Raw genomic sequence first — 13,750 nt, 5'->3', positions numbered from 1 at the left:
TTCTGGGCTCTCTATTATGTTCCATTGATATATTTGTCTATTCTTTCACCAATACCATGCTGTCTTGATTAGTGTAGCTTTATGGTAATTCTTGAAGTTGGTTAGTGTCCTCCAATTTGGTTCTCCTGCAATATTGTAGGTCATTGTGGGTCTTTTGCCTGTCTATATAAATTTTAGAATCAGTCTGTTACCCACAAAATGACTCATTGGAATTTCGACTGGGATTGCATTGAATCTATAGATTGGGTTGGGAAAAACTGGCATCTTGACAATATTGAGTCTCCTTATCCATAAATGTGGAATCTCTCTCCATTTATTTAGTTGAATTTTTTCATCAGATCTTGTACATATTTTATTAGATTTATACCTAAGTATTTCATTTTTTAGTGCTAATGTAAATATGTTTTTTATTTTCAAATTTTAATTGTTTATTGCTGGTGATATTAGTAAATTTATATCTTCTATTTTCTCAGTAAACCTGACTAGAAGTTTATCAATTTTATTGTTTCAAAGAACCAATTTTTGATTTTCTCTATTGGTTTCCTGGTTTTAATTTAATTGATTTCTGCTCTAATTTGTATTATTTATTTCTTCTGTTTATTTTTGTTTAATTTACCATCCTTTTCCTAGTTTCTTAAAGTGGAAGTTTAGATTATTGATTTTAGATCTTTCTTTTCTGTATATGCATTCAATGCTATAGAGTTCTTGCTAAGCACTGCTTTTGCTACATCCCCCAAATTTTGATGGTATATTTTCATTTTATTTGTTTAAAATATTTTTAAATATCTCTTGAGACTTCTTCTTTAACCCATGACTTTAATAGACATTCTCCCTGGGGTAAAGTGGGGGAATCTTTTAATCTAAATTATGGTTAAATTTGTACAGTGTGTCCTCTTAGCATGAAGATATAATTAAATATTTTGATTCCATGTTTGATTCCATGTGTATGTGTGTATTAAACCAAGTTTGTCTAGGAGAGATTCTTATGACAAAGCCAAACAGAGGGGATACTTTAATTTTCTTCTAAATGTTTTAGGATCTAGATGCATCTTTTACAGATGGCCCAGTATAAGCTAATTTCGGTAAACTGTAGGTTTACAAAATATGGCACATCCTTATCTTCTCACCGCCTTAGCAAGAACAGTTTCTAACTCTGACAAAGAGATCTGCTCATAGTCATAGAATTAACAAAACAGATCTGAATCAAGTAATAAGCTTATACAGGTTATATGAAGCTTATATGTAGCTAATTCCAGAAAATGCAATGTGAAAGATTCATAAGCAAAATTTTATTTTGCAATAACTGTTTTTGTGATTATGAATATATTGCCTGATCCAGGAAGAAAATGAAGAAACAATTGTACTTTTTAGAAATTAATAAACTCTTTACTGTACAAGCCCATATACCTACAGCATAATGAAAGAACAAAGATAACTTCTTTGTACTCTGAATAGTTATCTCAAATCCAGCAAGTCTAAGGTATCTACTTCATGCCAGTATTTTTTCCTTTGTTCTGATGATCAAGTAAAAGCTCACAACGCTCACATGAAAAGAGCCATATCATAACTTTGGTGCAATCACTGTGGCTGCAGTAACACTATACCACACACATATACACACAACCACACATAGATATTTTTTAAGTAGAAGATGGAAAAAACAGTATAATTCATTTCAAAAATACTTCGAAGACGTTTTTCTTGAAATCTGTGACCACTTCATTTCTCCTGCCTTCTTATAAGGTTCTTAAAATTTATCAGTGAGACTTCTTCCATCTAATTACATTTACTCTCTGATGATGTCGCATACTTATTAGCAGCATGAACAGTTCAGTGCTCACATAAACTGAACATTAAATAAGAAAGGAACCTACTAAAAGAGCGGTATGTTAAAGATTCTATTTTGTGCGAGTTTATGGAAATCCATAAAAAATGTCCTAGGTGGAGCATGTCGAGTTTCTTTCTCCTGAAACAAACATAATGAGCCAAAATATTTGAGTGAAAACAAATAACACAAAAGTACAACTCTTGGAGGAAAAAAACTCTGACATTTACCGACAGTTTGGGGAGGTGAAACGTCAACACTTAAATGATGCAGTCCATGACGTGAATCTGTAATGTATCTATGTCGGGCAGGAGTTTTCCACATTTGGGGCAAGAGTGAATTGGCATATTCTGTTGTTGCTGTTGCCGCCAGTTCCTATCCTCAGCTCCTGGGAGTAAACATTAAATTAAATGTTATTCTATTCCTTCCATGTTGCAAATAGTTTTGTTTGATTAAATTTAATAATAGATAGCTAATTTTAACATCAGTTAAACTTTGTAATCAATACCTAGTGGGAAGTGAATCCAGGATATCTTTGTCTTTAACTGAGGTAACCTACACCCATGCAGAATGTCTCCAAAAACAGTACTGCTGCCCTGTTATTTTAGGATTCAGGCTCTATTCCAGGTTCTAGGTATGTAAAAATACATGGTTTCACTTATAGATATAGGGCAATACATGTTCTAGTAAAAACTAGAATATTTGAGAGAAGATAAGAGGTAGATGAGGCTATAAGCTAAAGAGAAGGAGAGTATGTGGAGAAAATGATGACCAGAGCATGGAGAGGTGATATCCTAGAACAGCATGCACCTCCTCAGAAGCACAGACAATAATTACGTTCATTCAGCAGATACTTTTGAGCACCCTGTGAGAGGGAAGAGAGGGATACAGACACGATGGGGGTGTCAGACAAGAAAAATGACAGCACAGTGCATGAGGGAAGTGCCATGGCTGTCATGCACAAAGTTGGTTTAGTGACAGGACAGAGAAAGGCACCTGGCTCAGACTGCTCTGTGCAGACAGGCCCCCTGGATGAGACTGATGCCACTTGAGAGGAGGCTTAAGAATGAATAAGGGTTATCCAGGCAATGCAAGTGAGGAGAAGAAACTGAAGAATGAGTCCTGTCATTTCCCCCAGTTTTGGAGCTGGACTGTGGTTCAAGTCTAAATCCAAGAATGCTTGAAGTAAATAAGCCTTGACTCTAGGTGGGTCCCACATGTGCAAATTGTGATCAATGCTGGAATGACTTCTGGCTCTTGGGCATCTCCTTGATCTGACACTTCTGGACAAATGCAAACCATTTTGGAATTTTAGAGTTTCCACATAAGTTGCCAGACTTTCATTCAGCCCCCAAAATGTTTTTTTTTGGAGGATGACAGTGGAGGTAACTGTCATGGTTTGTTGCTTCTGAGCATGTTATTTGATTGAACAACATGTGAGACTATTACAGATAGTTTGTGTTCAGCAAACTTTATAAGTACCCTTAAACAGAAATATGGATCACAAGTCATGATTTCTGAATCAGGGAGCTTTCTAATGGTTTCACTGTTCTAGCTCAGGAGTTGGTATACTTTTTCTGTGAAGAACCAGAGAAAAACTGTTTTAGGCTTTACAAGTCATATAATTTGTCACAGCTACTCAACCATGCCATTGTAGCATGACGGTAGCCAAACTTTAGCAGTATTATTTCTCTTACTTCAGTATAATCTTATGTTATGAATTCATCTTTTTATGTACACATCCTGTCTCTCCAACTGGACCATAAGCCCTCATGGGGGAGACCAAGCCCATTTGTTCCCTTGTGCTCAGCCAAGTGTCCTAGACCAGAGTGGACACTTAGATGGCTGCTGACAACATCATTTATGAAATATATTGGCGGGGGTGGGGGTGGGGTTCTTGTTTAAGGCAGCTTTTTTAGGAAACCCAAAAAAATCTTAAGACGGTCTCTGGAATATTGTTTTTTATAAGACAAAAAGATTCTTAGGATAATTATGAATAAATTAGCACTTTGTGATGATTTTTAAATTATAAAGTCAAAGAGTATTTGACCAGTTCTTTTCCTTTTTAATGTAAATAAGCACTTGCCTTATATAGTTATGAAGGACAATCTTCCCCTAAGAAATCCAGGTGCATGAGATTGCTCTTTTTGACCTAAGACAATTGTGTAGGTACTTCTAGATATGAGGTATACTGGTGTTCCTAGGATATTTAAAATCAGATTAGAGAAAACGCATGGCAGTGCTCAAGTGAGTAAACGCAGCTTTCAGAAAAGAACGTGGCTTTATCCACTGATGCTAAAAATGCCTGAGGCTAATATTTATGTCAGCCCAAATGCTGCTACCTCTGCCTATGCCATATGATTACTATGTTTTCTCGTACCCTGAATTACTACTTCTAATGTCTACTTTAGCCTATTTTTTCCTGTAAGAGAACTTTGGTGGGGGCACAGAGGGAGATGGAGGTAAAAGGAATACTTAGAGAAACTTCCACAAGATTTAATAGTTAACTATACATACCAATACTACTTTCTTGCTGCTGCTAACATTGTGAAGTAGTTCCATTTCAGTGATCAGTTGGTATGTGGAAGGGACTTAGACTGGTCCAGCATTAAAAAAAAAACATTAAAGAACCAGTTTTATGTGAAATTTAGAATGGCTTCCTAAACGCAGAATCTTCTTACTGGCATTGCTATTAACTTTCCTTCTTGCCATGCCAGTCTTTGATCCTTTGACCTTCCGCGCCCCCCATATTTACAGTCAAGGATAACACTTCCCTTTTAGTACTGTTAAGACAGTGATTTATTATAAATTGCAGAACACTGTTACTAGTGTATTAAAACCATGTAATAAACACAGCACGATACTTTTAAGAAGTGTCATGATCAATTTCACTCAGTAAATTACAATCTGGGTGTAGTACATATTTAAATGACAATCTATTCCATGTAGTACCATGTAGTGGTTAAGGGTCAGCTTGGGTTCCATATCCAGTTCTGCCCCCAACCAGCTTGTGATCCTGAGTCATTTAACCTTGTCTTCTGAAAGACTGTGATAATATATACCTGATGAAATTCCGTGAGGATCACGTGAAATAATGTGTGAAAAGTGATCAGCCCAATGGTCATGCATAGTCAACTCTCAATAAATGGTAACATTTATTATGTACATAACACCAGGTAGTAGGTGAAGATATCAGCTGTGAAGGAGCTTATTTAAAAGACTTAAATGCATATTTATAACACATAAATAATTATAATATAAATAGCAGCTAAGTACCAAAATGGGAATAAAGTACTTCGGAAATTTAGGAGGAAGAGGTCACACTCCTGGTTTCATAGAGATGCTATTTGAAATGGGTTTTAAATACAGGGTGAGAGTTCACTGGAGAGACTGGAGGAAGACAAGGATATGAGTGAGGGAAGGGCATTCACGTGAGGGTCACCGCATAAACAAGTATATGTAGGTATATGAGCTTAAGGCAAGTTCAAGGAGCAGGGAATGATTCAGTTGGCTAATTTCTGTAGAGGACCAGAATGAGAGAAGGATTAAAAGTTTGGCTATGGCAGGCCTTAACTGCCAGTGTGATGAGTCTGGTTTGGATTCAGTAGGTAATAGAGATCGGGGCACTGTGGAAATAAGACTGATAATGGTGTTATATTTTTGGTAGCTTGGTTTGGAATCCATTATATAGGATGTAGTGGAATTTTTTTTCAAGCATCTTCTTCGTAGGATAGTTATTCCTCGGAGTCCTGAAAACCTAGAAACATGCATGACTTACCTCTTTCAACGAGGTAAGCCTGCTGGTCAGGGTCACTGATTCTCGCCCCATGACGGCTCTGCATTTCCATCAAGGACTGCCTACTGGGATTAAAAGCAACACTATGTGATATTCTAAAATTATGAAATATGACAACATTAGGCAGACATTCAACAGAAGTAAGAGAAAAAAAGAGCTAAACTGCAATGCCAAGGTGCGGATCATTCACAAATGGCAGGAAGTCCCTTAAAATGTTTTTAAGTTAAATACATAACTTAAAAACGGAAACCAGAACTTAAGACTTGAGTTGTAAATATTATTAGCACTAGGACATGATGTAGTAAAAGTAAATAATAATTAAGGTTAAAAAAATCAGTTAGGAAATAACCAAACTGTCGATGGATAGATGGATTAGGAAAAAAGTGGCATATTTCTAACAAGACATTACAGAGCAAATAAACAGAATGAATTAAATCTGCATATATATACACGCAGAGTTCAAAAGCACAATGTTATGTAAAGCAAATTGCAGAACAATACTTATAATGATCATTTTGTAACTTAAGTACAGAGAAATTAATATTATCTTGATTTAAGATATTGCAGAGATGTGTAAAAGTATACGACAGATGGGGATGCTACCCACCAAATTCCAGGCAGTATGGGGAAAGGAGGAGAGGAATAAAATGAGGGATGGGGAACAAAAAAGACTTCAACTTCATCTACAACTTCTTTTTGTCTTTTAATAAAAATATACTTGAAACAAATAAATGTCAGTAATTGACAATTCTGGATAGGGTACATATTGGTACATATTCTCTGTATTTTTCTATTCCTATTTCTCTGTATTTCAAGTTTTTTTCAAAATGAAAATTTAAAAAGTAATTTTAGCAGTATTTTCTTTTAAGACGTATTACAGAATTATTTAAAGTGTGAGGACTATTTCATCCATGACAATGGCAGGATATGACTTTGAAATTCATAATGTCATGTTTTTACAGCTTATATAAGAACAAAGAACTTGATCATGTTCCCACAAGACACTGCCAAGCCTTGTAAGTCAAACTAAATGTTAGGAACACAATCAAATGAAGTGGATTCTGAGCGAGTCTTACAGCTCAAGTTAGGAACCATCTTTGACAGGTCACCTGTCCTGGAGCCCTTGCTGAAATGGGCTCTAAGTCTTCACCTTACCTGTCTCCATCTTCAAAAGCATTATTGTCTTTCAGCAAAATTGCCAGCTGCAATGCCAGTTGCTCCTTTTCTTCATGAATCTTTTCTCTTGCTGCTCTTTCAGCATGAAAATCTGAACAGTAAACCTCCATCTGTTAGAGGAAGAGACAGAAGTTACTAACTGATGTGGATTCTCTACAGCTCACCTGCTGATGAGGTGAATGGGCAGTGCTGCAGCCTGTGATATGCCTTGTAAATGACAGGTACATGTTCCTGCTAGAACCAGTGTTGCAACCATGACTTTCTAACCTCTTTCAAGTAGAAGACACGAGTTGTGTGTGCGTGCGTGCATGTGCACGCGCTTTTTAAACAATTAGAACCCAGCAATTACTGATATAGGTGGTTTAAATACTGTATGTACCATCAATTCAATAAAATTCTCTGGTCTCTTTTTAAAAAATAATATTCAGGATTAGCTTAATATAGTAAATGGTTTATTTACTCTGTTGGGTATATTTATGAAGGCTGGCCTTAAGCTAAATTAAAATAATAATAAGTAGATGCTGTTTATTGAATTCTAAACATTTGTGATGTTTAGAATGTTATCTTATTTCACTTTATCAAGAATCTGAGAATGTAGAATTGCTATGCTCAGTTTACATTTATAAGTTTAATAGCTCTTAATCTTGAAGAAATTAGTTAAGTGGTCAAACCAGCATTTGAACCCAGACTGAAGCCCATATACCATGGACTCTTCCTTATACCATGTCACTTCCCACAGTGGTAGCCAGCCTCCAAGATGGCCCCCCTGATCCTCACATCTTAGTATTCATAACCTCATGTCCCCTCCCAGAATGAATAGGGCTAACGTGTGTAACCACTAGGATACTGCAGAATGATGCTGTGTGGCTTCTCAGCCTAGGTCATAAAATACACTATAGCTTCTGCCTTGTTCTCTCCTGGATTACTTGCTCTGGGGGAAGCTAGCTGCCATGTCATGAGGATGCTGAAGCAGCCATATGGAGGGAGAGGCCCAAATGGTGACTGAGGCCTCCCGCCCACAGCCTTGTGGGTGAACCATCTGGGAAATTGGCCTTGTAGCCCATCTGGAGTGCAGCCTCCTGAGAGACTCTGAGCCAGAATCACCCTGCTAAGCTGCTCTTGGATTCCTGATCCATGAGAAATGTGTGAAATAACAAGTGCTTGTTATTTTAGCTGCTAAATTTGGAGCAGAATTTGTTACCTAGAAAGAGATAAATATCTTCTATTATAAAATTATAAAGTAAAAATGAACTACTTAAGAGTAAATTATTCTAATACCAATTTTTAACTTTCTATATTTAAAATTAGGTTTTTCTTTTCAAATTTAGTGATTCTAGGATATAAATTTTTATCCGCTATTTTTTAAAGCAAAATTAATAAAATTTTAATATTCTATCACAATTGTATGTGATGAAGAAGTCATTTTAAGGGACTTCCTGCCATTTGTGAATGATCCAACATTTTATGGTTTCATTGATGGATCATGGGCTTTTTTGAGTCAGACCTAAATTCAAGTTAGAATCTCACTTCTACCACTTATTAGCTTTGAGCCAGTACGAACTAGGTCTTTCTTTTGTTCATTCCTATTCCCCAGCAGTGAGAACAGTGTCTAACATATTATAGGGGCTCAAAGAAGAGTTGTTGAATGAATGAAAAAGAGTATCCATGGAAACAAATGTCTTTGTAGAGAATGTGGTGGACGTACATGACTGCAGTATCATTAGATATCCAAAGGAAATGCTGTAAAGAGCTCAGGCTGAGATTCTGTTCCTGTAGAAATACAATTAAAGCCCTCAGCTCAGTCAACCACTTCCAGGTTTCATTGGGTCAGCCACTTTTGGCAGCTGGTAATGAGTATGTGTATAGGGAACAATAAACCACTGACATTGTTTTTTTTAAAAATAATCTGTTTATCGGATTGAGAAACATTTAAAAGATTGGTGCAAGGATGTGGAGAAACAGGAACTCTCATCTGCTTTTGGTGAGAGAATAATTTTGGTTGTGCATTTTTGGAAGATAACTTGGTAATATGTATTTAACTTAAAAACAGGCAAACCCGGTGACCCAACTGTTCCGTAAGTACACGAAGATACATATACAAGGGTGTTCAGTTCAACATTGTTGGTAGCAAAATTATCGTTACAGCCTACATGTCTAGCAATAAAGGGCTGGTTAGATCTACCACGGTAATGCATACTTTGGAACATTACGCAACCATTAAAAAAATAACCTGTGGCTGCAATAATGAAATATGAGATATAGCATGAGTAAAAATGTTGTAGTACAAAAGGTATAGTGTAATCCCATTTTTAATTAAGCAAACAAATAAACAAAATGAAAACAGAAGAGACTTACTATACTATACTCTCACCAATATGGAATTGGGAAGAGGTGGATTTCCACTTTCTACTTTATACATTTTGTATAGTTTAAAAATTCTATTTCATAATGAATAGTATTATTTGTATAATTCAAAAATAAAAATATTTTAGTTCCTAATCATACTAAACCCACCTCTGAGATCTCTAATTATTTAAAAAGAAAAAGATTTTCTCCTCTTTTTGTGGTTTTACATCTCAGGCAGGATGTATTCTCACTCATAAACTCTCCTCCAAGTACTCCACACACTAGTCAACTGTATACAAGTTCTCCCAGAGAAAAATAAAAGAAGAAATGTGCCTTAACTTGTTTTTATGAGGCCAGCATAACCCTGATATCAAAACTTGACAAGGACATTAGCAAAAGGAAAATTCTAGGTCAGTCTTACTCAAGAATATAGATAAAAATATGAGCAAACCAAATTTGGCAATATATACAGAGGATAATTCAAGAAATGCAAAGTGTTTAATATTTAAAAAATCAGTGTGATTTATGATATTAGTAAGTGAAAGAAAAAAGTAGAAAATTATCTAATTATATCATCATATGAAGAAAAAACATTTCTTAAATAAAATTCAGCATCTACTCAAAATTAAAATTTCTGGCAACAAGGATAGAAGGAAATTTTGTAAACCTATAAGTGATATCTACAAAAAGCCTGTAGCAAACGTCAGACACTTAATAGTGAAAGGTCGAAAGCACAGCCTCTGAGACTGGGAGCAAGGCAAGACTGCTTGCCATCTCCATAGTTACATAACATTGTACTGGGATCCCAGCCAGTTGCAATAAGGCAAGAAAAAGTAGAAATAACTGGAAAGCGGGGGGGGGGAAATACCCTGTCATTATTCAAATGATATGATTAATGTACAAAGTCCAAAAAAATTCAGAAGTATTATTAGAATTAAAATGTGAGTTGAGCAAATTTAGTATTTACGAACTCAATATAGGAAAACCAATTGTATTTCTGTATAACAACAACCCTCAGAAAGTGAAGTTTTTAAAAAATGCTACTTATAATAGCATCATCAAAACATAAAGTATCTAGGAATAATCTCCACATATGATATGCTTCAATAAAAAGGATTTTAAAAACATGTTGTTAGAAATAATATAAAATCAAAAACCATATTTCAAACACCATCGCTTTCCCACTTAAGAACGAACAAGGTTGGCCCTGCTCAGCCCATGTTTCAGAAGGGAGCTTGCCTGTGCCCTAAGAACTGTTATGGTCTCCAGGTCCTCTTCCTGCTTGGCGATGGTCTGCTTCATCTCATCCATCTGAAGCTGCTTGGAGGCCAGCGCCTTCTCTGCCAGTTCCAGCTTCTCATGTAGTTCGTGCAGCACTACCTTATCCACTTTTTCTGACTGAAAAAGACAAGATTATTCCAGAAATGGTTTTGAAATAACTCAACCTATTTTAGTAAGATACTAGATGGTTTATATTTTTTAATGACTGGCTCTAAATGTACTGTTAATTAGCAATGATAACTATGATAACTTACTCAAAAGATTGTATTTATTTAACTTATGGCTTGAAAATAATAATTCCCTAATTTAAGACAATATCAAAAGAACACTAACATAAAGGAAATAATAACAAACTCTGATCTCAGTGAGGTTTGTAACTTGCTAATGTTGCTATTTTTCCACTCATGTTACTCTTACTTTGTGACATCAGTACAAAAGAAACATATTTAAATTAAAAATATACCAGACCCTAGAGAGGAACAATATTCTGTAAAAGGATAAGTAAAAAACAAAAAGTATTTTTATAAGGATATCAACTCAAAGACCCCCTTCTAACACAAAGCTTCCATTATTTTTATTTATTGACTCCAGATTTATTAAGGTAAAATTGACAAAACTGTAAGATACTTAAAGTATAAAATGTGATGTTTGATATATGTATGTATCGTGAAAGGATTCTTCTCATCTGGTTAATTAACACCTCTGTCACCTCACATATTTACCCATGGTGTTAGAATTATGCCAATAATGGTGGACATTATTACTAATTTAAATTGTAGCCTGATAAGTCCAGGGTCTCAAGCTCACTGGCAGCAGGTAAGCTAGCCTTGTAATTGTTCCATGCAGCAGATGGACCCTAAGCCTCAGCCAGCAGTCTCAATATGCCCAGCTCTCTTATAAACCCACCCACCGTGAGAAATTCCAAAAGCTTATGCCCTGACATGAGTACCACCTTTGTACACAAAACACAATAGAGGCATACCTCTTTTTACTGTACTCTCTTTATTGCTCTTCACAGATACTGTGATTTTTACAAATTGAAAGCAGACCCTCCACCAGCAAAAAGATTATAATTCACTGTAGGCTAGGATGATGGCTAGCATTTTTTAGTAGTATTTTTTAATTAAGCTATGTACATTGTTTTTTTTAGGCAATGCGGTAGCACACTTAATAGGCTACAGTATAGTGTAAACATAACTTTTATGTGCACTGGGAAACCAAAAAATTCATGTGACTCACTTTATTGTGGTGCTCTGGAACTGAACCCATAATATCTTTAAGGTATGTCTGTACATACGTGGAACATTGGAAGTTATAAGCACTTAGATACAGGAAATCAGTTATAAGCTGAGAAACAACCTCTGAAACCAGACTTAGTTAAAGGATTAATACAACTACTTTATGTATAAAATGTTCTATAGTTTCTGTTCTTTACTAGACTAATTTTTTAGTCTAGTAAAACTAATTTTTTTCTATGAGTACCTCTTTCCTTTTTAGTTCTTCAACTGTTTTCAGTATATTACTGTACTCTTGAAGAAGACTGTTGTGTGTCAGCTGTAGAGTGGCTAATTTGGACCTATTTAAAAAGAAATTGAAAAACAAAATTTTAGGGGAAAAAAATCATAGAAACGTAGTCTTGCTTCCCAATCTTCTTCTGAATAATCAAGTAGCAAAAGCTCTCTACCTTTCGCGTCCCACCACTTGCAAGCATTTTCTTACTCTCATAGAAGAGATTTTTTCCAAAAAATTAAGGTTACAAATAATTTTAATATTGTTATAATAAAACTGAAAATTTGTCTCCTCAGAAAAGTCTCCTAGTACTCTTTCAAATAAATAAAAGAGAAAAAATTTCAATTTAGTCTCAAATCTGAATTCTGATCTCTGAAAAAGAGCTCTCTCTTTTAGCAAGCAGCCATTCAATCACGTGGCATACTCACTTTTCACGTTCTGTATTTGCTTGCTCCATTTTGATTTCTGATCGCATGCTTTCCACTTGTAGCTCTAACTTTTTGTTATTATAAACAAGCTCTTGCTTTTCATTCACCTCTGATGGGGTTGCAGAATTTTTCCTTTCAAGGGCCTGACATCTAAGAAAGATAAAAATTTCATGAGGATAAACAACATTCCTTCATTTCTCAGTGTGGCTTTTAAACAAATCCCAAGATTACGTAGCCAATACAAAGAATTTTAAGATTGCATTTTTCAAGGATTTAACAGTGCAAAATACAATATTTTATCCTCCTTGCTTCTTTACTAGAAGGAAGTAGTATTTCTGAACCCTTATGCCTAACATAAAAAAGATCTAAGATCACACAAGCTACTGCCCACTTGGAATAATTGTTTTAAGTAGTCATGAAAATATGGTTTTGTTATTTAGGCACAAACCAAAGTAGTCAATGGATGGAGATGCCTCTCATGTAGTGATATATGGCTTTTATATTTTTAAAAGGGTTCTGTTAAGCACAAAGAATATGACTTCTGGAAAGATTCAATGGGGGAAAAGGAAGTGCCCTAAGTCCTCTTAAAGAGCAGAAAAAGAATTTCAAAATAATAATAGCAAATAAGAACCAATGATAGTTATCAGCAAGGCATTGATGCCAAGCATGGTAAACATGATCTCACTTAACATGACATTATGACATGGGAATTATGACACGCACTTTACAAATGATAAAATCGAGGCTCACAGCTTAAATAAATAACTTGCCCGAGGTAATACCACCAATAAGCTGTAGATCCATGTTTCAACCTAGGTCTGTCTGTCCAAAATCCTGAGCTTTGGCTGCCATGCTATACCACGTTACCATAATTCTGTATGGCCTCAGAAAATGCAACTCCAAGGAAGCATACACTTGCATGTTGTGCTGGAAATACGTTTGCCAACTAAGCCAAAAGAACATCAACTTAGCTTTCCTAAATTTTGGGTAACTTTTTACATCAAGAGAAACCAGCAAATGCAAAATTCTCAACTTACGTATTAGCCTTCATAATTGACTGAAATTGAAAAATTTTTTCTAAATAAGTCTCACTCAAGTTCTCCCTCTTTACAGCCTTCTTTTATGTTTGTTCACAATGATGTCGTCAGCTCATGTAAGTCACAGGAAATCTGTCTCACCGCTTTTGATTGGCCCTCATATAGGCTAGGAGGCTTAATAAATGCCCCCCAAACAGCAGAATCAGAGTCCCAGGGCCCCAGTCCCCATGTTACTACAAGTATTTTGTGTTGATATGTTAACCTGTACATTAACCTGAACATCAGTGTTTTCTGAATTCCTATTTTAATTAGGTCTCTATTTTTCTTTTAGTAACACAGTAACAAAACTATG

General features: G+C 35.5%; 2 protein-coding genes across 6 annotated transcripts in view; one reads left to right on the top strand and one right to left on the bottom strand.

Annotated features, from left to right (window-relative positions):
• CCDC3 (coiled-coil domain containing 3) overlaps positions 1-13,750 on the top strand; it is a 169,366-nt gene that overhangs the window by 3,446 nt on the left and 152,170 nt on the right. For 2 of the 3 annotated variants that reach the window (XR_001516441.2, XM_025043423.1), the window contains exon 2: positions 6,880-7,018. The gene's annotated coding sequence lies outside the window, so the exon portion shown is untranslated. The remainder of the gene's footprint in view (positions 1-6,879; positions 7,019-13,750) is intronic. The other variant, XM_025043424.1, reaches the window with a different exon arrangement.
• Positions 1,271-13,750, bottom strand: part of OPTN (optineurin) — a 35,740-nt gene continuing 23,260 nt past the window's right edge. The window contains exons 9-15 of one of the 3 annotated variants that reach the window (XM_015585673.2): positions 12,362-12,511; positions 11,907-12,000; positions 10,383-10,541; positions 6,777-6,907; positions 5,604-5,686; positions 2,056-2,213; positions 1,271-1,966 (exon numbers count right to left, since the gene is read on the bottom strand). In XM_015585673.2, coding sequence (XP_015441159.1) covers positions 2,086-2,213; positions 5,604-5,686; positions 6,777-6,907; positions 10,383-10,541; positions 11,907-12,000; positions 12,362-12,511 — 745 coding nt within the window. In that variant the 3' untranslated portion in view covers positions 1,271-1,966; positions 2,056-2,085. Of the gene's footprint in view, positions 2,214-5,603; positions 5,687-6,776; positions 6,908-10,382; positions 10,542-11,906; positions 12,001-12,361; positions 12,512-13,750 lie in introns of all 3 variants that reach the window. The other 2 variants (XM_006906968.3, XM_006906967.3) reach the window with 2 other exon arrangements.

Source organism: Pteropus alecto, unplaced genomic scaffold (assembly GCF_000325575.1).
Source record: "Pteropus alecto unplaced genomic scaffold, ASM32557v1 scaffold11, whole genome shotgun sequence".
In the NCBI taxonomy this organism is placed as follows: Eukaryota; Metazoa; Chordata; class Mammalia; order Chiroptera; family Pteropodidae; genus Pteropus; species Pteropus alecto.
Note: the sequence above shows the minus strand (reverse complement) of the source record. Positions and strands in the feature narration are given on the sequence as shown.